The sequence below is a fragment of the Hypanus sabinus genome, chromosome 25 (assembly GCF_030144855.1).
Source record: "Hypanus sabinus isolate sHypSab1 chromosome 25, sHypSab1.hap1, whole genome shotgun sequence".
In the NCBI taxonomy this organism is placed as follows: Eukaryota; Metazoa; Chordata; class Chondrichthyes; order Myliobatiformes; family Dasyatidae; genus Hypanus; species Hypanus sabinus.
The window spans coordinates 50,247,476-50,269,034 of NC_082730.1; the positions used below are offsets into that span (position 1 = coordinate 50,247,476).

At 41.1% G+C, this 21,559-nt stretch overlaps 1 protein-coding gene across 3 annotated transcripts in view; it reads left to right on the forward strand.

The window, feature by feature from the left end:
* LOC132381227 (differentially expressed in FDCP 6 homolog) overlaps positions 1 to 21,559 on the forward strand; it is a 180,286-nt gene that overhangs the window by 148,912 nt on the left and 9,815 nt on the right. For all 3 annotated transcript variants that reach the window (XM_059950576.1, XM_059950577.1, XM_059950578.1), the window contains 6 exons: positions 906 to 1,133; positions 2,560 to 2,706; positions 2,834 to 2,942; positions 3,892 to 4,082; positions 5,340 to 5,447; positions 10,770 to 10,936. In XM_059950576.1, coding sequence (XP_059806559.1) covers positions 906 to 1,133; positions 2,560 to 2,706; positions 2,834 to 2,942; positions 3,892 to 4,082; positions 5,340 to 5,447; positions 10,770 to 10,936 — 950 coding nt within the window. The remainder of the gene's footprint in view (positions 1 to 905; positions 1,134 to 2,559; positions 2,707 to 2,833; positions 2,943 to 3,891; positions 4,083 to 5,339; positions 5,448 to 10,769; positions 10,937 to 21,559) is intronic.

Here is a 21,559-nt window from a genome sequence, read left to right on the forward strand (position 1 = left end):
GTCCGATGGAAATATAAAAGTCACTGTTAGTTCGTTCAAGCTGCAGCATTTTGGTTTGAGAGAAAGATGGGTTAAAGCTTGCCCAGTCCTTTTATGATGTCAATCCTTCGAGAGTCGTTGGGAGTTGGTTTCCCCGTTGTTAGCTAAAAGCCGTTTTTCCATGGTAAAGGGCACCAGTTCCAGGGCAAATGGAACCGAACGCACGTGGCCTCCCCACCGGCTTCCGCTATTACGGGATTGCTAGCGTTTCTTCTGGTGCGTCTGAGGGGCTGTTCCCACAGACCCTCTTTTATCCTGATTCACAGGGTCTCAGATGTCAATCAGGTTGGGGTGATGCAATCCCTCCCTCAACCAGCCCACTTTGCCTGAGGGCTTCCACGTAGCACAGTATTGTAATACACAAGTCCGTCTCCAAGAGACAGTGGCCATTTCCTGTAGCTTTCATATCGCTGGGGGGGGGGGGGGGGGTCAAGACATTCCGCACATCTCTCTCTCTCATTTCCTGGGTCTCCTGACCCAAATCAATAGTGATCCTGCGATTCTCAATAAGGAGGGGCTGCAGGTGTAACAGTATCAAAAGTTATGGGGAGATGGCAGGAGAATGGGGTTAAGAGGGATAATAAATCAGTTATAATGGAAAGGCAGAGTAGTCTTGATGGGTTGAATGCACTAATTCTGCTCCTATGTCTTATGGTCTTATCGGAATAAATGAAAAAATATGAATGTCAGAATTATTTAGATCATAAAAGAAATGCTTTGATCTTAAATGATGAAATTGGTGGCTTTTTCTTTTGCTTTAATGCTGAGTCCGAGCTTTATTTAAAAAGTGTCAATTCTTTTTAGACCTGGACAGTGGATTGAAATATTTGCAAATGTATACCTGAAATGCATTATTTTTTTTGCAGGTCGAATATCTGCTGAAGAAAATCTGTACGGAAATGAATGTGGAATGGAATGCAGGGGAATTGGATGATTTCTTTTCCCAGGAAAGCTTCCATCAGAATGGAATATCCGTCTGGGTGTTTTTGGAGTGGGTGAATTCCGGAAGGTTTACCAGAGGAATTGAAAGAGAAACAGTTACAATGGCAGTGGAAGAAGTCTATCAAGAAATTATCGAGGATGTGCTTAAACAGGCAAGTATTTTCAAAACAATTAGAATTGTTGATTCCTGTCATAGTCCTCCTCCAAACAATTTTTGCTTGTCTCAAATTGTAGAGTTTGCTTGAGCGCTATGTAGCTAATGCCTTCAGATAAATATCTATGCATAATATGGGCAACATGTTCATTTATTCCAGCAATCTGGTGAAAATTTGATTCAAAAATGTAAATTCTGTACTTCAGCATAGGAGAACCAAGGTTGAAGTCCTTGTCAGGTTTTGGGGAGAGGGCTGGAGGTAGTGTTGGTAGCTAGATATCAAGAGTTAGTTGAGAGATGGTGGTCTGAGATTGAGCCCAGGTTATTGTAGCAAGGGAACACGATCTCTAGAGATTTGGGAATGGTGAGGGTGGGACTCTGTTCAGAGGTCAGTCAAAGAGGAAGGTGGTAGTGGCTTTACTGAAATAGGATTGGGGTAGAGGTGTGGTGGCTACGTAAGCTATTGATCTGAGGAAGGAGTAGGGAGGGGGCAGATTCTCCACAATGTGAGCCTTTGGAGGATGGTCAATGATCAAGGTTAGGGCCTAGATGTTTTGAGATGAAACTAAGCTATCTTTTTATATCATGGACCCAGTGCTGGGCTATGATCTCACCTAGGAAATCACCTTGAAACTGCGCTGTACTTGCTCTGGAAGTGACCTTTGGCAGTCGTTTGTTAGAATATTATGAAATTCCCAGGCAATGTTCCAAAAGGGTCTACACAGGGAATTAAGTCATCCTGTGCATGACAGTTAAGGAAATTACCTCTTGAATATGTGGGCAATTTTTGAACAAATAAATGCCACTGAATTTCTGCAGAGTTCTGAGTAAACGAGGAAGTAGTTGCAATTGTATTTCATTCCAAAAACAGGTGATTTTTTTTTTTAAAAAGTATGTACTGCTGAGAAAAACAGCCCTGTAAGTGAATTTCTAGCTGGGTATCAAGTCCTCCTCATAGAAGCTGGCTTGTTGGAAAATGAGATACGGGATCTGTAGTAGTCCCACGTTTCTGCTCAAAGGTTTCATCATTCATAAAGTAGGAGTAAAAACGTCTCCACCCAGCTCTCCAGTCAGCAGTTCCATTCAACAAGAAGTCAGTGTGAATTCTAATGTGAAAGGTGTAATATTGTAACCAAGAGAACGTTTGATATAAAGGAGGACTTAGAAGAAGAATTGAGGCAATAGGAACTTCTGTTGCTTTGAATGATATTGCAGCAAAGAAAAAAACCAGTAAATATATTTATAAAAAAAATTACTGTATGGGCAAACCATTTCTTATTTCTATTCTGCTTGGATCAGATCCTTTGAGCTGTAAAGTGGTGGGTTTTTTTCCCCTCTGGTAAACCAGTCAGAAGCAACATTCTGTAGACTGATAGTGTTACAGCTGAATTGTCACAATCAACTTGCTTTGATTTTATTGTCAGGGCTACTTGTGGAAGAAAGGCCAGTTGAGGCGCAATTGGACAGAGCGGTGGTTTATTCTCAAGCCAAGTACTCTCTCCTACTTTGTGAGTGAGGATCGGAAGGAAAAGAAGGGCAGTATTCCACTGGACCGGAACTGCTGTGTTGAGGTAGATGCAATTAACTAATAATCTGATAACCAACAGAGAACATGCCACAAGTTTTATGAAATATGTTGAAATACTTGTATATAGGGTATAAGATTTTATTAATAAACTTTTGTCATTTGCTTTGAAGGTTCTAACTGACCGAGATGGCAAAAGGTGCATGTTCTGTGTGAAGACCCCATCAAGGACGTATGAGATGAGTGCATCAGACACAAAACAGCGACAGGAATGGACAACAGGTAAAACAAATCTGAGTCCTGGTGAAACATCCACTGATTATTCCCTTCCATAGATGCTGCAAGATGTGCCTTTTGTGTGTGTTGTCCTGTGGGTGTACCGTGTCGTGCAAAGGTTATTCTTGTTTGTTTTTACTGAAATCAAGTTTGAACTGTGGTAAAGCTAGAAATTTGACATTAACTACCTTCACAGTCCGACATTTATCTGAAAATCTTTTGGAGTCTTATGCTGGACTTACACTCAGATTTGAAGCATCTGAGGCTATTTGGCCAAGTTACTGTTTTCATTGCATTGTTTTACATAGCAGAGTACAGGTTCATCAGCCCGCAATGTTGTGCCGACCTTCCCTTCCACATAGCCCTCCATTTTCCCATCATCCACGTGCCTAACCAAGTTTTTCTTAGATGACCCTGATGTATCTGCCTGGCTTACATGTAAAAATAAAAAAAACTTACTCTCACATCTCCAATACTTCCCTCCAATCATCTTAAAATTATGTCCCTTTTCCATCCTGGGAAAAAGACTCTGGCTTTTTTATGGGTTTTATGGATTTAAGCTCACAAAACATTGATTCTGCTCCCAGCAATACCACAAAGGAAACCCATGAGTAATACCTCCTGGGGATAAATCAGGAAGCAGGTGAAGATTAACTAAGATTCTGAACCTTCATCGCTTTTAGTTGTTCGCAAATGGGCCTGTGTGAATATTAAGTAAAAACAGCGTTTGTCTTGGCTCTAAACCAGATCCTTCCTTATTGCTCACCAATGATGATATAGGCCACCAAAATAAGTGTGGATTTACCATCAGGTGCAAGGATTGATAGAAAGGGACTATCCAAGAGGTTAACGTTCCAGAAAAAGTAATGATGAAAGTCTGGGTAGGTAGAAAGATGTTGTTAAACTTGAGGGTATTTCTGTATGCGGTCTCATTTATCTTGATTGCTGCCTTCAGCTATTCAGACAGCTATACGGCTACAAACAGAGGGAAAGAAGTCATTACACAAGGACTTAAAGCAGAAAAGACGTGATCAGAGAGAGCTTCGAGAAAAGCGAAGAGCAGCGAAAGAGGAAGAGCTGCAGCGACTCAAACAGCTTCAGGAGGAAAAGGAAAGAAAGCTGCAAGAACTAGAATTACTTAAGGAGGTAAAGGAAAAGAGCAACGGGAACACAATTTTGCAACGAGGGGCAAGAATGAAACCCATAAACTACTTTGCAATTACAATTTCTAGACAAGGTTGACATGCCAGTTACAATGCCTAATGTACCATAAATAATTTAAGTGTGATATTTGATCAATAATATACCGTATCTTGGTACAATGGGACTTCATTACTGCTAAGATTTTCTCTTGAAACCGTACAATCACTGCTTAGGTGAATTCTGTTGGAGAGGGAGTTATATCCATGGTCATTGTGTCAGTGCATCTAAAGAACCAGTCTTTAAATTAACAGAAGCAAAAAGAATATTTAAAAATTTGTGTACAGTTTATGTGCCTAGCTGCACTGCAAAGATCCATTTGTAATAACTTGGAAATTCTTGGTCTAATTTGGGGGGCGGGTGGGGGGTGTGTGTGTGTGTGGACAACAACAGCACTAGGGTTAGCAGCTGGCTCTGAGTGTACGAGCCTCACAGAGCAGGAAGGAAACGAGTTTGATTGCTGAATGAGCTGACCTCTATCCAACTGGCACTAGTGGCGACTGGATTTCTGGAAGAAGAATTGCTTAAGCATGGATACGGGATGAATTCCAACTTTTTCCATTTTAGATTTCTGACAATATCAGACTTCACAGGCACAGCTATTTGAATGAGACTCTGGAAATTATCCATGCTTTATTACACTAGACAAACATTCAACAAGTTGGGAGGAAAGTTGAAGGGGAAGTACCAAAGTTTTATTGAATAGATCTGCGGGTGCCATTGGTGGAGGATTTGTGATTTTGCCTTTCAGTTAAAAACAATTTGGAACTATAAATAAGAAAAGAAATAATCTAATTGTGAACACTTCACCAAATGGTTTTAATAACAGAAAGCTTCTTTTCACCCCAAAGTGCCATTCAAACATTTAAAATGTTATCTTGTCCTATGTGCAGCCTTTTGTCTAAAGACACTGACGTGCCTGGGAGTAGTTACACTTTATGCCACTGCTCATATGAATGTTTTTCTTCCTCTCATAGCCCTCTCTTGACTGTCTTGTTCCTCTCAAAGGAGGAATGCATTGCTGACACTTGCAAATTGATTAACGTATTAAGCTGCATGCCACATACATGACATACTAAGTGTCATCAAATAAAAGATTATATAACAATTACTGTGCTTTGATACATTTTAAAGAGTTTACTATTTGTCCTTTCTAATGTATTGAAACTAATATCCTGAAACATCTTTTAACCTCCACTCCAGGCTCAGCGACAGGCAGAAACATTGCTAAAGGAGGAGAATCAGCGAAGGAAACAACAGCATGAGGAAATGCAAAGGGCACTGGAGATACAGCTTCGACAAGCTGAACAGGTTAGGGCCCAAAGGAGTGAGATATGGTCCGTCTATTTATCATTTTATTTATTTATTGAGATACAGTGAGGAGTCGGTCCTTCTGGCCCTTCCAGAAACCCCTGATTCAACCCCAGCCTAATCACGAGTCTGATTAACCTACCAGCCCGGTACGTATTTGGACTGTGGGAGGAAACTGGAGCACCCGGAGGAAACCCACATGGTCATGGGGAGAATGCACAAGCTCCTTACAGAGAGGAGTGGGAATTGAACCTGGTCACTGGTAGTGTAAAGTGTTACCAATTTTGAATAAATACTTTACTGTCACCAAACAATTGATACTAGAGTGTACAATCATCACAGCAATATTTGATTCTGCACTTCGTGCTCCCTGAAGTACAAATCAAAGTAAATATAATAAAAATTTTAAATACAAATCATAATTAGAAAATAGAAAAGGGAAAGTAAGGTAGTGCAAGTCAAGTCCGGATATTTGGAAGGTACGGCCCAGATCCGGGTCAGGATCCATTCAGCAGTCTTATCACAGTTGGAAAGAAGCTGTTCCCAAATCTGGCCGTACATATCTTCATGCTCCTGAACCTTCTCCCGGAGGGAAGAGGGACAAAAAGTGTGTTGGCTGGGTTTGTCTTGTCCTTGATTATCCTGGCAGCACTGCTCTGACAGCGTGCAGTGTAAAGTCAGTCCAAGGATGTTAGATTGGTTTGTGTGATGTGCTGGGCTAGGTTCACGATCTTCTGCAGCTTCTTCCGGTCTTGGACAGGACAACTTCCATACCAGGTTGTAATGCACCCTAGAAGAATGCTTTCTACGGTGCATCTATAAAAATTAGTGAGGGTTTTAGGCGACAGGCCAAAATTCTTCAGCTTTCTCAGGAAGTAAAGGCGCTGGTGGGCCTTCTTGGCAGTGGACACTGCTTGGTTAGACCAAGTCAGGTCAGTTGTGATATTCACACTGAGGAACTTAAAGCTTTTGACCTGTTCCACCTGCGCAGCACTGATGTAGATGGGGTTGTGCGATCCGCTACTCCTTCTGAAGTCAACAACCAATTCCTTTGTCTTGCTGACATTGAGGGATAGGTTATTGTCTTCGCACCATGCCACCAGGTTCTTAATTTCCGCTCTGTACTCCGACTCATCATTACCCAAGATACGGCCTACAATTGTGGTGTCATCAGCAAACTTACATATTGAGTTCGATGGAAACTTGGCTGCACAATCATGGGTGTACAGTGAGTACAGCAGGGGGCTGAGTACACAGCCTTGTGGGGCACCAGTGCTCAGAGTAATCGCAGAGGAGAGCTTGTCCCCTACCTTTACAGCCTGGGTCCTGTCTGTGAGGAAGTTGAAGATCCAGCTGCAGATCTGAATGCTAAGACACAGGTTGCAGAGCTTAGAATCAGTTAATTTGGAATGATGGTATTAAAGGCAGAGCTGTAGTCAATGAAAAGGAGCCTTACATATGCGTCTTTATTCTCCAGGTGTTCTAAGCAGGAATGTGGTGCCAGGGAGATGGCACCTGCCATTGACCTGTTGCTCTGGTAGGTGAATTGCAAAGTGTCGAGGTTGACCGGTAGGTTATGGTTGATGTGTGCCATAACCAATCACTCGAAGCACTTCATAGCAATTGCTGTCAGGGCCACAGGTCGATATTCATTCAGGCATGCCACCTTGCTTTTCTTCGGCACCGGGATTATCGCTGCCTTCTTAAAACATGAGGGGATCTTAGACTGAAGCAGGGAGCAGTTGAAGATGTCAGTAAACACTCCAGCTAGCTCGCTTGCACAGGCCCGGAGAATCCGTCCTGGGACGCCATCTGGGCCCGTCACCTTCCTTGGATTTATCTTCAGGAAGGCTCTTCTAGCGTCTTCCTCGGTGACGATGAATCTTCATGCCACCAGGTCGGGTTCATCCAGAGGGGGAGGGACGCTCCTCTTCTGTTCGAATCTTGTGTAGAATACGTTAAGTTCATCAGGAAGAGAAGCGCTAGAGTTATTGATATTCCCAGCCTTTTCTTTGCGCTCATTTAGACCCTGCCATAGTCTACTGGCAACACTCTGGTCGGCCTGGGCTTCCAACCTGGCTCGATATTGCCTCTTGGCGCCCTTAATGGCTTTCCAGAGTTCATGCCTGGATTCCAGGTAGCGACTGGTATCCCCGGACCTAAAAGCCGCAGCTCTGGCCTTCAAAAGGGACTGGATCTCATAATTCATCCATGGTTTCCGGTTAGGGAATACCCGGATCGTCTTGCGAGACACACAGTCCTCTGTTCATTTCCAGATAAAGTCCGTGACAGCTGAGGCATACTCATTGAGGTTAGCTGCCGAGCCCTTGAATACTAACCAGTCCACCGATTCAAAGCAGTCACGGAGGACCTGATCCGTTTCCTCTGTCCAACGCGACACCACTTTTGACACCGTGACCTCCCGCTTCAGTTTCTGTTTGTAAGCCGGGAGGAGGAGTACGGCCTGATGGTCCGATTTTCCGAAGTGAGGTCGTTGGACGGAACGGTCGGCATCCTTGACGGCTGTGTAGCAGTGGCCAAGTATATTCGGGCCTCTACTGGAGCAGGAGACATGTTGGTATAACCTTGGCAGCGCTTTTCTGGGGTTGGCTGGTTAAAGTCCCCAGCTGTAATGAGCAAATCCTTGGGATACCTGGTCTCAAGTTCACTGATGTTGGCATTCAGTGTATTCACAGCACACTCCACGTCTGCCTGGGGAGGAATGTAGACCGCTGTCAGTATGACCGAGGTGAATTCCCATGGCAGATAATAGGAACGACACTTCACCGACAGATGTTCCAGGTCCGGACTGCAGGAGCTTGTCAGTGCCACTGTGTCCGAGCACCACGCAGTGTTGATCAGTAGGCAGACTCCACCTCCCTTCGTCTTGCCCGAAGACGACGTGCGGTCCATCCAATGGATCGAAAATCCCTCTGGCCGGATGGCACTGTCGGGTGTGGCAGGGGAGAGCCAGGTCTCTGTGAGACAGAATACACAGCAGTTCTGCATCTCCCTGCAGTAGGTGAGTCTCGCTTTAAGATCATCAACCTTGTTCTCTATGGCTTGCACATTAGCTAGTAGGATGGTGGGCAGAGGGATCCTAAAGCCCCTCCGCTTCAATCTGACCAGCAGCCCAGCTCTTTTCCCATGCTTCCTCGATAATTTGTGCATCTTTCCAGGTTTCCATCGATGCAGTGTGTTGTTGGCAGCTCTTTGAGGTTGGTGGACGCGTCCCGCGGGGATCGATCGGCGGGTCACGTCGTTGGGCGCCCCAGGTCAGGCCATGTGACGGAGGAGGCTCCGCTACCACTTTCAACTGCTGGGGGCCCAGGCTGTCGATTGTGTCGGGCCCCGAAGCCGACACTTAATCCCAGAGGGCCGGGCTGCCGGCTGAAACAAGTCCGTGAACTGAGTCACAGTTGCAGAGGCCTCCGCTCCAGCCGAGCCCCAGGCTCGATTTCTGAGGTCGTCGGCAGAGGCCTCACTTCCGGCAGCTGTGGATGGCCACCAACGAGGCTCTATGGTGGTCGCTCCGGGAAAGCGTCTGGGGTACCTTGAGGTCTCCAACGTCACTTCTATGTGGCAACTGAAGGGGAGAAAGCTTTGTTGGAAAACCTGTTACCCATTTAATTCTGTCTGAGGATTTTTGTTCTGATATTTCTGTAAAGAACAACATTTGTTTTTACATAATATGAGGAATACTTTCATTCTTTCCAGCTTTTGTCTCTTCACCCAATTTCTGTTTATTTTAACTTAGTTGAGAAAGTATGTAAATACAATAAATTCCGTGCATGTGGTGTCTGTGATGTGGAAAATTCCTCAGATTACTTCGTTACCAGCTGGTAGTGGTGGGAAAGTTGGAAAATGTTGACTGACAGAATACTGTCTAGAGACAGAGGAGGGCACTGTGGGAGAAGGGTCGGTGTGGCAGAGATGATGGGTTGAAGGGAAGAAAGGTTTGACTGAATTCCAGTCACAGAAATGGAAGGACCTGTGAATGAGATACATGAGCAAGAGTGCAAAGATGGAGTTTAATATGGTATTAGTCAGACTGCACTGGGGTATTGTGAGCAGTTTTGAGCCTTGTATCTAAGAAAGGAATTCGAGAGGGAGTTTGTGAGTATGAACCCTGGAATGAAAGGGTTAACATATGAGGAGTGAAGCGCTTGATGGTTCTGGGCCTGTACTCACTGGAGTTTTAAAAAATGATGCGGGATTTCATTAAAACCTATCAAAATATTGAAATGCCCAGTCAGAGTGAAAGCGAAGAGGATATTTCTGCTAATGTGGGAGAGTCTAGGACCAGAGGGCACAACCTCAGAAAAGAAGGACATCCCTTTGGAGAACAGTTTCTTTAGAAAGAGAGGGGTGAATCTATGGAATTCATTGCTGCAGACATTTGTGGGGGCCGAGCCAGTGGGTATATTTAATGTGGAGGCTGATAGGTTTTTCATTAGTAAGGGTGTCAGAGAAGGCAGGAGAATGGAGTTGAGAGGGAAAATAAATCAGCCATGGTGGAATGACTCGTCATTGCTGTTTCCATAACAATTTTGTTTTACCAGACAGGATTGTTGGCCCAAGCCTAACCTCCGAACTTAGGAGGACCAGTGGACCACTCTTTGTCTGACCTCTGCCCTTTGGCATGGGTGACCCTACCAAGTGCCAAAGCGAAAAGCCCTGACTCTAGCCAGTATAGCTGTCTGGATCATTGAGGCATGTAAGCCTTCACCCATAACAATGTTGTGATCCTCTTGGAGGGCCCTCACCATGTACGTGAATAATAAAGTGTGCTTCAAAGGAGAATTAAAAAGGACATAAGGAAAAGGAAGAATTTTCTTTCAGAGTGTTGGAGAACAAATTGCTCCTACTTAATTCAAATAAGTATTTATTTCTGATTGAAATTTTGGGTAGGGTTGAATGAGATGAAGGAACTTATTTGCAGGTAATGCAACAATTTTTTTCATGTATTGTAGCACCATGCATTATTATATAGTACTATAGTAAATACTGCTGGACAACATGCCTCCATGTTTTCTCAGCCCTTGCCATTGTAAAATCCCCATGTGATACTTTCTCACTTCCTACACCAACTTCCCTGACACTTGCTTGAGTGAAATAGAGGTCAATTTTGTGTTGGTGGTTTTGAGTAAATGGCATTAGGAACAGGAGTGAGATTACTGTTACAGTAAGGGCAATTGTCATCCCGTCTCTCAGATGTGATATTTTGGAATGGATCTCAGTTGAAAGTAACTGGACCAGTAACCCAGAACAGCGTGCAGCTTTTGCCAGTTGAGACGTTTACTAACACAGTTTCTTCTTCAGGCTCGAGCCAACATGCAAGCAGAGATGGAATTGAAGGAGGCAGAGGCGGACCGTCAGAAAAAGCGGATTCATGAACTAGAGGAATTGCAGAAACAGCTGGAGGAGGCTCTTCATGCTGAAGTTACTGCTCGGCAGGACGAGGAAGCAAAGAGATATGCACAGACCAGGTAAGAGTAAAATACAGACTTACTTAAAGCTAGATCTAAAGGTATCAATGAATTTAACTATTACTTTGGAAAACAGGAATCTATAGATCAGTTAACTTAACATCTGTCATAAAATGTGAAATTTGTTATTAAAGATATTTCAGTGTGCCAGTTAGGAAAACAAATCAATGCATCAGGCAATGTCAATGTGCTTTTTCAAAGGGAAATCATGTTTGACAAGTTAATTGCCATGCATTGATATGGAAAGCAGAGGATAAAATGTACTTAAATTTCCAGAAGACATTTGAAAAGGTCATTGTGAGTCATAAAGTCATAGAAAAGTACAGCACAGAAACAAGCCTTTCAGCCCATCTAGTCCATGCCGAACCATTTAAATTGTCTTCTCCCATCAACCTGCACTTGGACCAAAGCTGTCCATATCCCTACTATCCATGTACCTATCCAAACTTTTTTAAAATGTTGAATTCAAGTTTGCATGCACAACTTGCGCTGGCAGCTCATTCCACACTCTCATGACCCTTACTGTGATCAAGTCAAGTCAAGTCGCTTTTATTGGCATTTCAACCATAACTGCTGGTATAGTACACAGTAAAACCGAAACAACATTCGTCCAGACAATGGTGCTGCATGAAACTACGTGAAACAACACAAAACTACATTAAACTTCAGACCTACACGGGACTACATAAAGTGCACAAAAAAGTACAAGACAGAACAATAATTAATAAACAAGACAATAGACACAGTAATATAATATAATAAATAATGTAAATGTAAACAATGTTTTAGCAGGAATTGAGAAAGAAATAGACACAGTAATACAATATAATAATAAATAATGTAAATGTAAACAATGTTTTAGCAGGAATTGAGAAAGAAATGAGCAAAAATTTCAAAGGGAGTGGTGTTCAGTTGTCTGCGTGTGTGTGTGTGTGTGTGAAAGTTGGTGTCAGTCTAGACTCTGGGTACTGAGGAGTCTGATTGCTTGGGGGAAGAAACTGTTACGCAGTGGTCATGAGAGTCCAAATGCTTTGTTACCTTTTCCCAGATGGCAGGAGGGAGAAGAGTTTGTGTGAGAAGTGTGTGGGGTCCTTCACAATACTGTTAGCTTTGCGGATTCAGCGTGTGGTGTAAATGTCTGTAATGGGAGGAAGAGAGACCCTGATGATCTTCTCAGCTGACCTCACCTGCAGAGTCTTGCGATCTGAGACGGTGCAATTCCTGAACCAGGCAGTGATGCAGCTGCTCAGGATACTCTTGATACATCCTCTGTGGAATGTGATGAGGATGGGGGGTGGGAGATGGACTTTCCTCAGCCTTCGCAGAAAATAGAGACGCTGCTGGGCTTTCTTGGCTATGGAGCTGGTGTTGAGGGACCAGGTGAGATTCTCCGCCCGGTGAACACCAAGAAATTTGGTGCTGTTAATGATCTCTACCGAGGAGCCGTCGATGTTCAGCGGAGAGTGATGAAGTTTCCTGTCATGTTTCCTTTAATCCTCACATTTCATCCTTAACCCATGACCTCTAGTTGTAGTCCCACCCAACCTTGGTGGAAAAAGCCTGCTTGAATTTACCCTATCTATACCCCTGATAATTTTGTACACCTCTATCAAATCTCAATCCTCTACGTTCCAAGGAATGAAGTCCTAACCTATTCAATCTTTCCTTATAACTCAGACCCAGCAACATCCTTCGAAATTTTCCCTGTACTCTTTCAACCTTACATTCTTCCTGTAATTTTGATTTGGTGATCAAAAATGCACCAAATTTGGCCTCACCAATGTCTCGTACAACTTCAAGATGACATCCCATCTCATGTACTCAGTACATTGATTCATGAAGACTAGTGTACCAAAAGCTTTTTTTATGACCCTATTTACCTGTGATGCCACTTTCAATGAATTATGGACTTGTATTCCCAAATCCCTGTGTTCTACCACACTCCTCAGTGCTCTACCATTCACTATGTAAGACCTACTGGACCACTGGCTGGTCCTACTGAACACCTCACACTTGTCTGCATTAAATTCCATCAGCCATTTTCAGCCCATTTTTCCAGCTGGTTCAGATCCCACTGCAAGCCATGATTGCCTTCTTCACTGTTCACTACATCCCCAATCTCAGTCTCATCTGCGAATTTACTGATCCAGTTAACCACATTATCATCCAGATCGTTGTGGGAAAATAAAACTTCATCATGTACAAGACAACATATTGATTTGGATAGAAGACAGGCTGGCAAACTGAAAATAGGCATAAATGGGTCTTTTTCTTAATCCAAATATAATGGGTTGAAAGCCACAGACTGGGTTGGTGCTAGAGCCTCAGCTTTCTACACATTATTGGGGGAAAAATGAGTTGGCTGAAGGGGCTGGAAGTATGGTTGCTAAATTTGTTGATGACCTAATGATAGGCAGGAAAGTCCGTTGAACATGAGGAGACTACTAAAAGGTATTGGTAAAGTTAAGGAATTGGGTAAATGTCAGGCAAATGGAGTATAATGTGGATAATTGTATAATTATCTACTTTGGCAGAAATATGTGTATAATCTAAATTGAGCGAGACTGTAAGAGTTCTGAAATGCAGGGAGGTCTAGGTGTCCAAGTGCATGTGAAAGGTTAGAATGAAAGTATTAGAATTATGCCCATGCTGAGCAAAGTGCCTCCTGAGCTAGTCCCATTTGCCTGGATTTGGTCCACAACCCTCTAAACCTTCCCTATCAATGAACCTGGAATTGTACCTACCTGTACCACTTCCTCTGTGTTTATATATTTTAAAAATCCTCTCAGGTTCCTTTTAAATCTTCCCTTAAACCTATTCCCTGTAGATCTAGACTTCCCTACCCTAAGGAGGAAAAAAAAACAGCGACCATCCAATTTATTTATGTTACCCATCAGCCTCCTTCGCTCTAGGGAAAACAATCTAGCCTATCCAGTCTCTCCTCACAACTCAAGCCTTCAACCATGTATATCTTTTCTGCTCCTTTTCTAGCTTAATTACATTCTTTCTTGGTGTTCCAGAAGTACATATAATATTCCAGGTATGATCTCACCAACATCTTCTACAGCTGTAACATGTTGTACCAATTCTCGTCCAATGAAGACAAGCTCTCCTTCACCACTTTACCGACCTGTTTCTCCACTTTGAGGGAACTGTGTATTTATACCCATATAATGTATCTCTCTGTTCTACAACACTCCCCTGGGGCCTGTCATTTATTATGCAAACCCTGCCATGGTTTAACTTCCAAAAATATATCAATTCTCTGAGTTAAGATCCATCTACCATTCTTTAGGTCACTTTTCCAATTAACATAGAACAGTAGAACGCTGTACAGGCCCTTCAGCCCACAATGTTGTACCTCTGGTGTATTTAATATTTCGGTAATATTTGAGTAATCTTGTAAAGATATTGTATGATTAAGCATTTTTGACTTAATTCAGTACGAGTTATATGTAAGAATGGCTTATGCCATTATATCATCATGTTTTACGTGTGCACCTACTAAAAAGAAACTAAGTACACAGTCATCCTAGTTCCTGTGTTTGATGCGCGGCGTGGTTTTTTTCTTTGGAAAGGAAGACAGAGATGTTCAAGTTTTTTTTAAAGTGCTGTGCATGTCATTTTGGAAGGGGAAGAGGGAAGTTCAAGTTAAAGGAAAATAAAAGCAAAAAACATAAAATTCACAGGTTCATGAACTGAGTACTGGGTGATAATAAATTTTATAAAAAGCAGAATTGGCAGGCTACATTGGAAAGATAGATGTGTTTGATTAACTGGATGATATATACTGAAGTAATTGAGCAATATCTGAAGCAAATGAAGTCGCTTATGAAAAGTGAACACCAGTGTTACTGAGTACAATATGTGGAAAAGTACACAATTTGCTTAGAAGTTTAACAGCTCAAACCAGTCCAGGTAGAATGAGCTTTGCTGATATTGTGAACGTAATGCAAGAACATTTAGAACCAAAACCGTAGTTGATTGCCAAATGCTTTAGGGTTCATAAGCGGAATCATTGAAAGCATATTTTCATAACCATTGAGAGCATTTCTTCTACATGGAGCGTTGTCATTGGAAGGCAGCATCCATCATGAGGGAACCCTATCACTCAGGACATGCTCTCTTCTCACTGCTGCCATCAGGACACACACCACCAGGTTCAGGAACAGTTATTAACCCTCAACCATCAGGCTCTTGAGCCAAAGGGGTTAACTTCACTCAACTTCACTTGCCCCATTCATAATCTATGGGCTTACTTTCAAGGGTTCTTCATCTCATGTTCTCTATTCATTGCTTATTTATTTATTATTTGTTTCTTTTTGTATTTGCACAGTTTGTTGCCTTTTGCACACTAGTTGAACACCCAAGTCGGTGCAGTCTTTCATTGGTTCTATTATGTTTATTATTCTATTATGGATTTATTGAGTATGCCCGTAAGAAAATGAATCTCAGAGTTGTATATAGTGATGTTTATGTACTTTGGTAATAAATTCACTTAGACCTACTTGCCTAATGATGCACTGAGAGATCATTTAGTTTGTGGAATCTTACAAGGAAGCTTTCAAAAACATCTAACTGAAGCACAAATCACATTTGAAAGAGCAGTTGAAGTCGCTGTATCAATGGAAACAGCTGTAAGAGATGCAGTCAGGAGTGAAAGTGAGCATGAACATTAATTGCAAAATCTAAACAGAAATCTGCCTGGCCAAACAAATTGTGTTACCGTTGTGGCAGGGGCTCATGTACACCAGACCAATGTAGATTAAAGGTGAAACTTGCAGAAAATGCAACAACATAGGACACATACAAAGAAAATGTTGTGCAGACAAAAATAAAAGGATTGCACAGAGAAGAGGTGAAAATTAAAAAGTTAAGTTGCAGATTCAAAAAGAGCATTAATCTACATGATATTGATGAAAAATCTGAAACATCTGATTTTAAGATGGAGTTGGTGAAGCTCACTGAATACTTGCCAGAGGGGAAAAAAATACTTTATTAATCAAACTTTTTATTATAAACGATCACTGCAAACAATAGCCTGTAACCTACCTCTTGGAGCTGAGTTGTTGAACCGCCTATACAATCTGGCATTTTTGTGGTGTAAACTGAAATCTCGAAGGTGCAGGACAGTTGCAGTGTGGTGTGTTTGGACTGAATCACGGTGCTGGACTCTGAGCTGGAGAGCAGGGTATGAGTCAATATATGGCCGTTGCTGGAGCAGCCTTGGGGGCAATTTGATGTGGCAGAACCGAGGTGGTGTGTCGGCCAAAAGTGAGGAAAGGTCGAGCCGAATTGGAATAGTCGTGTATGGGCTGAATTGAGGCAGTGGGGCTTGGCCCTGAGAGTATATCGAAGCGGCAAGACCTGGGTCTGAAAGCAAGGTTTGGATGATTTAAGAGCTGGGCCAGATTGAGAAGTTTAGGGTGTGGGGACTGGAGTGTCACTGCTCTGCGATTCGAGGCTGTGGTCTGTAACTGCTGACTCCAGAGCAGGCTGCATCGAGGCCTGGCTTCCTATCTGTGACTTACTTTCATGAAGTTCAGTTCTGAATTTTATTTACTTACTTCTATTGTTTGGACAATTTGTTTTGTTCTGCACATTGAGTGTGTTTTTTTAATGGGTTTTTATTGGGTTTCTTACTTCTGGAGCTGCCTGCATGGAGACAAATGTCAAGGTTGTATAAACATACCTTGATAACACCGGACAACAAAGATTTTGCTTCCTAAATACTTTTTGGTATATCTTATAGATTTTGTGCTGCTGATCATGAAATTCACCATGAAATTTCCCTACACACACTTTTTTTAAAAAAATTGACTACATTTGTTCTTTCAATTCATAATTCAAGTCAATTAAAAAGTTGCCCACTATGTTAGCTGAAAAGTTTGCTATCATGCAGGGGCAGATGCTGCTTGGCAGGACAGATATAAATTTCTATGAAGGATTTCAATATTTGAGACTGATGTTTCCCAGAATAACTGGTTCCAAGATCAAGGAAGGCATTTTTTTTGTTGGTCCACAAATCAAACAGGTCATCAATGACAGGCAATCTGAAGAACTTCCAGTGGGACTGGAGAAAATCGCATGGAAGACATTCAAGGATGTTGCTGAAGCTTTTCTTAGCAACTATCGAACACCAAACTACACGCAGCTGGTTGTTATCATGCTTCATGCATACAAAACCAAGAGGTGCAACATGTCACTAACGATTCATTTTCTGCATTCCCGTTTAGACGACTTCCGTGCAAATCTTTGTGCACTCAGTGATGAGCATGGTGAAAGGTTTCACCAGGACATTGCAGTCATGGGGAAACGGTGTTAGTGCAACTGGAATCCATCAATGCTGGCTGATAATTGTTGGACTCTTAAGCGAGCAGATAAATATATATAAATAAATATAATGGATAGGTTGCAGGCTAGACTGGTGTCCAGTGGAGTTTGGAACAGTTGAGTAGTAATTTGATTGATGTTGAAACTGAGGAAAGTGAGAGTAGATTTGTTTGAGTGAATGTGGAGAGGATGAGTCCTTTTGTGGAAGAGCTTAAAAAACTAGTAGCCACTGATTAAAAATAGGAAGACTCTTTTTTTCCAAGGATGGCTATGCCCTGAAGATCTCTTCCTCACAGGGTGGTGTGAACAGAATATTTGTTGATAGTTTTCTAGTAAGCAAGGAGTAAAAGGTTATTTTGAGAATTATCATTATATTCAAATCAGCCATAACCTCATTGAAATAGCTGAAAGTCTCGAAGGGCCGAACAGCCTACACTTAATCTGCATGTATATATGTGATAGAAAAACGATGGAGTAGAACTGATACACGATTAATTTGTGATTCCTTGGTAATGACTAACATGTTAATTATAATCATGAATCTTGGAGAGAAAAGAAGAAATATTTTTTAAAACCATGTGTACCATCAACTACTCAAATTTTTAAGTTTCCTTTGCCAAAGAATACTTCACTCACTCCTCTCCTAAGCTTTGGGTTTACAAAACACAAGCCTACTACCATTCAATTACTACTTTGGGTTTTTTTGTTGTTAAATATATATAACCACACTTCTATTCTTGGTTTTCAGTTTTCTCAATTTAATATGTGTCTCACAGGAAAATCAGTACTTATCTTTTTGTTGCTAATATTGTCAACCATGGTGGAAACTTCTGGAAAATGCACAGGTCCCGAGCATATAGTAATCACCAACGGGTAGTTAGAAATGTTACACTTGAAAATTTTTAACTCATTTACCCTTCTCCCAATCATGTGCTTCTACTAATGTAGTGAAGCTGGTTGGATTATTATCACTGTCAATATTGTTTTACATGCAGTAGTAAGCCATCAGTGTTACTGTAGTGTTAAATAAACATTGCACCAGCAAACTGTATCAATGTAGTGTCTGGATGTAAACCATGTAATTTATTATACACTTGGAGACTGACTATTCATAGAATTTTTCTTTAATCTCAGCAACGTTATCAGGCTTAAAATAAATGAGATTGTTGGTTCCATCTTTACTAATCCTATTATTCACCTTTGTTTAAATTCGATATCTTGGGAAACATCAAATATGTCAATGATTTGATCCTACGATTGTGCCATTACCTATACCAGAGTTCTTTAAGGCTGGCTACAGTCCATTTGGTTTAAAGTTGTCACTGTGTATACACTGTTATGTGTATTCTGCTTCGCTACCCCTGCAATCTCCTTGCAAATTGTGTAATACTCTTCTTCAGTTATCTCCTGATTACTTTTTCTTCAGTTTGCTGTAAAATGTAAATATAAAAGGATGTTTTCCCAAAATGTCCAGTATTCCCAGTCTGGAAAGGTTAAAAGATCTCAGTCCATCAGAGAAGTAACTTGTAGAAAAGAACTTTAAAAGAGAAAGGGTAGCCCAAGTTGTCTTCTGGAATGTATGGAGCTTGAAAATGAAGTTGGGCATTGGCCCATACTGGCCTAATAGCAGTCCTTGAAATGTCAAATGCATATGTTTTGGAGCATCTCCCACAAAACTGGAGTTACATTCTTGCCTCATTTAAATTATATATGTCTTATGAAATCCTGTGCAATAAGAAAATGCACTTTCTTTTATTTGCTATTGTGATGGTATTGGGTTTGCTGACCACGAAGGATTTAAGCTCAAAGATCTTAAACCCTATTGGATATAAATAATCACAAATATTCTTACTGAAGGGAGATAATACTCTAACTACCCCTAATCTTCAAAAAATAGTTTACTTCCCTGCTTGTTCTCTATGGCAAGTTTTAGCTGCCAATAGCCACTATTTGAGCAGTGAGTCCTCCTTCCCTGCCAAGGAGAAGATGCTTCCAGTTTACAAAGCAGCTTAAAGTACAATTAATTTATTTATAGTGGTACATGTTTAATTCCACACATTCTTATGTGCACATTTAAAACACAGAGCATTTCTATCTTAAACATTTATTTCCCAATTACAAACTTTAAAAAAAAACACAAAGCATTTCTTAAACTCAGGTACAATCTTATAAACTAAGAAAAAAATACCATGATGTGGATGGGTAAGTCGTCTGTCATAGAAACCAAAACTAGAGGACTGGATTCTATTCACCACATCTTCCTATTATTCATGTTCTTCAACATTCCTAATAAGCCTGAACTGCTCTTTTCCTACTACTTGGGTGACTTCACACGCATATGATACTTCCTCAGATGTCCTTTCAAACCAGACTAAAACCATTTTGTAGACAGAGTTCTTCAGCTCCCCGCCATTAATGCTGTAAAGCTGTGAAGCTAACTTCCTTGAGCACAGAAAACCTTCCAACTGTAAATACATATAGTTGTTGATATGCTAAATAACATTCTCCATCTGTTCTGCAAGCTTCCTGGAACCAAGCAAATTGAGAGTCAGCTTGTCTGTTTGGAACAGCCCATTGTCTTGTACTGCATCTTGAGCTATATTAAAGCAGTTGTAGTGAGCTGAACCATACTTCTCCCAGACAAAACATCTACTATCCATAAAGCTAGTTTGCAAAGCCGGTCTTTAGACAATACTTGTTTCATCCTCAAGGTGATTAGTGGTAACTTCCCATTTACATGTCAAGAAGTGAAGACCGACTTCACTTTACAACCAGCAAACAGTTGTTATTTGGGTACATGTGTTTGTGATGTCACAAGTGGCTGATGCTGTGTTTAGAAAGCAAGATTATCAAACAACCAAGAAAGAGGAGGCGGCCTTACTGGCCAAGAAGTGAATATCCATCAGGCCAGTTAAGTATTAAACACAATTTGCAGCACAGAAGCAAACCATTCGCTCACCTCCTGCACCTCAAGTCGCTTCATCTCATTATCATGCATTCTCTCTCAAATGCTTATGCGGTTTACTCTTGAGCGTGTTTATGATATTGACCTTAATTATTCTTTTTGATAGCAAGTTCACATGTCATAGCACAGAAACCTAACTTTAGTTATTATTTGGAGAAAAACACAAAACAGGATTCTAACAGTGTTTTTATGATTAACATTTTAAGAGAAATGCGTATTATTGTTGATGTTTCAATAATCTGCTTAAACCAGTCAACTTTCAGTAACTTTTCTTACCCTTACCTAAACAGAACAATCTGCGGTTTCTTTTGTGCTTTCATTGATAAATAATTGCTTAATTGAACAATGTACTTCAGCTTTTGTTGTGACCATACTTTAAAGATTTTGAATTTCTCAAGTGAACTAAAACCTGATTCATTCGCATCATTTTTTTTTGCAGAGTTTAATAGGTTCATTTGATTGCAAGTTTTAGGGAATGATGAATGTCTAATTAGTTTGTTATGGGTTTAATGAGAAAACAAAATCAGCGTTTGTCTAGTAAAGGAAGGGGAAGTGTAAGAATGTATTGTTGATTCAAACATGCTTTTAAAATATTTTGTTTAAAGTGACTCTATAAATCACATTTAACTAGTTCTGGTGAGGGGGAGCTGTGCACTGACGTAAGTGATCACATAGAACATATTAAAACATTAAAGTAATATAAAATTACATTTTCTAAGCTAAACCAAATGTGGTTATTTGCATTCTGCACTGGATTGCTAATTGCTCCACTGGGATGAGGTGTTGTGGAACTGATTTTTAGTGCAGCTGTTTTGAGGCCCAGTTGTTTTCATGCGCACAGCTGATTTATCGAGGAAGTGCTAACTGTAGGAATGAATAGACTTTAACCATATCAGTATGTGAGATGTATAAATCCATAAACAAAATTAAAGTACAACTTGAAAATTCATCATTCGGTAGCAGCTAATCCCTTAATAATAACTGGTCCAACTTTTGAGGCAGAAGTCTAAATGCATTCAGTGGTTTTTAAACTGCCAGTAAGTTGGGCCATTATGATTTCTGTTTGTGAGCTGGATCTTTTGACCCAACACTGCTGTTACTGCCAGAAATGATTCATGTTTTATTGCACTGACAGACATTTTTACCCTGCCGTGAATTTGCATTGTTCAGTCTTCTCTGCGCTACTCAGTTCTCCTGATGGGAAGTTTACCCACTCAGATTGTGTGTGGTTTAATCTGTGCAGTTATATTTATTTCAGCTTATTTTATTGTTCCATTGCTTTCAGTGTTTAAAATTGATTTTTAAATGCTTTAGCTGAGTTTTCA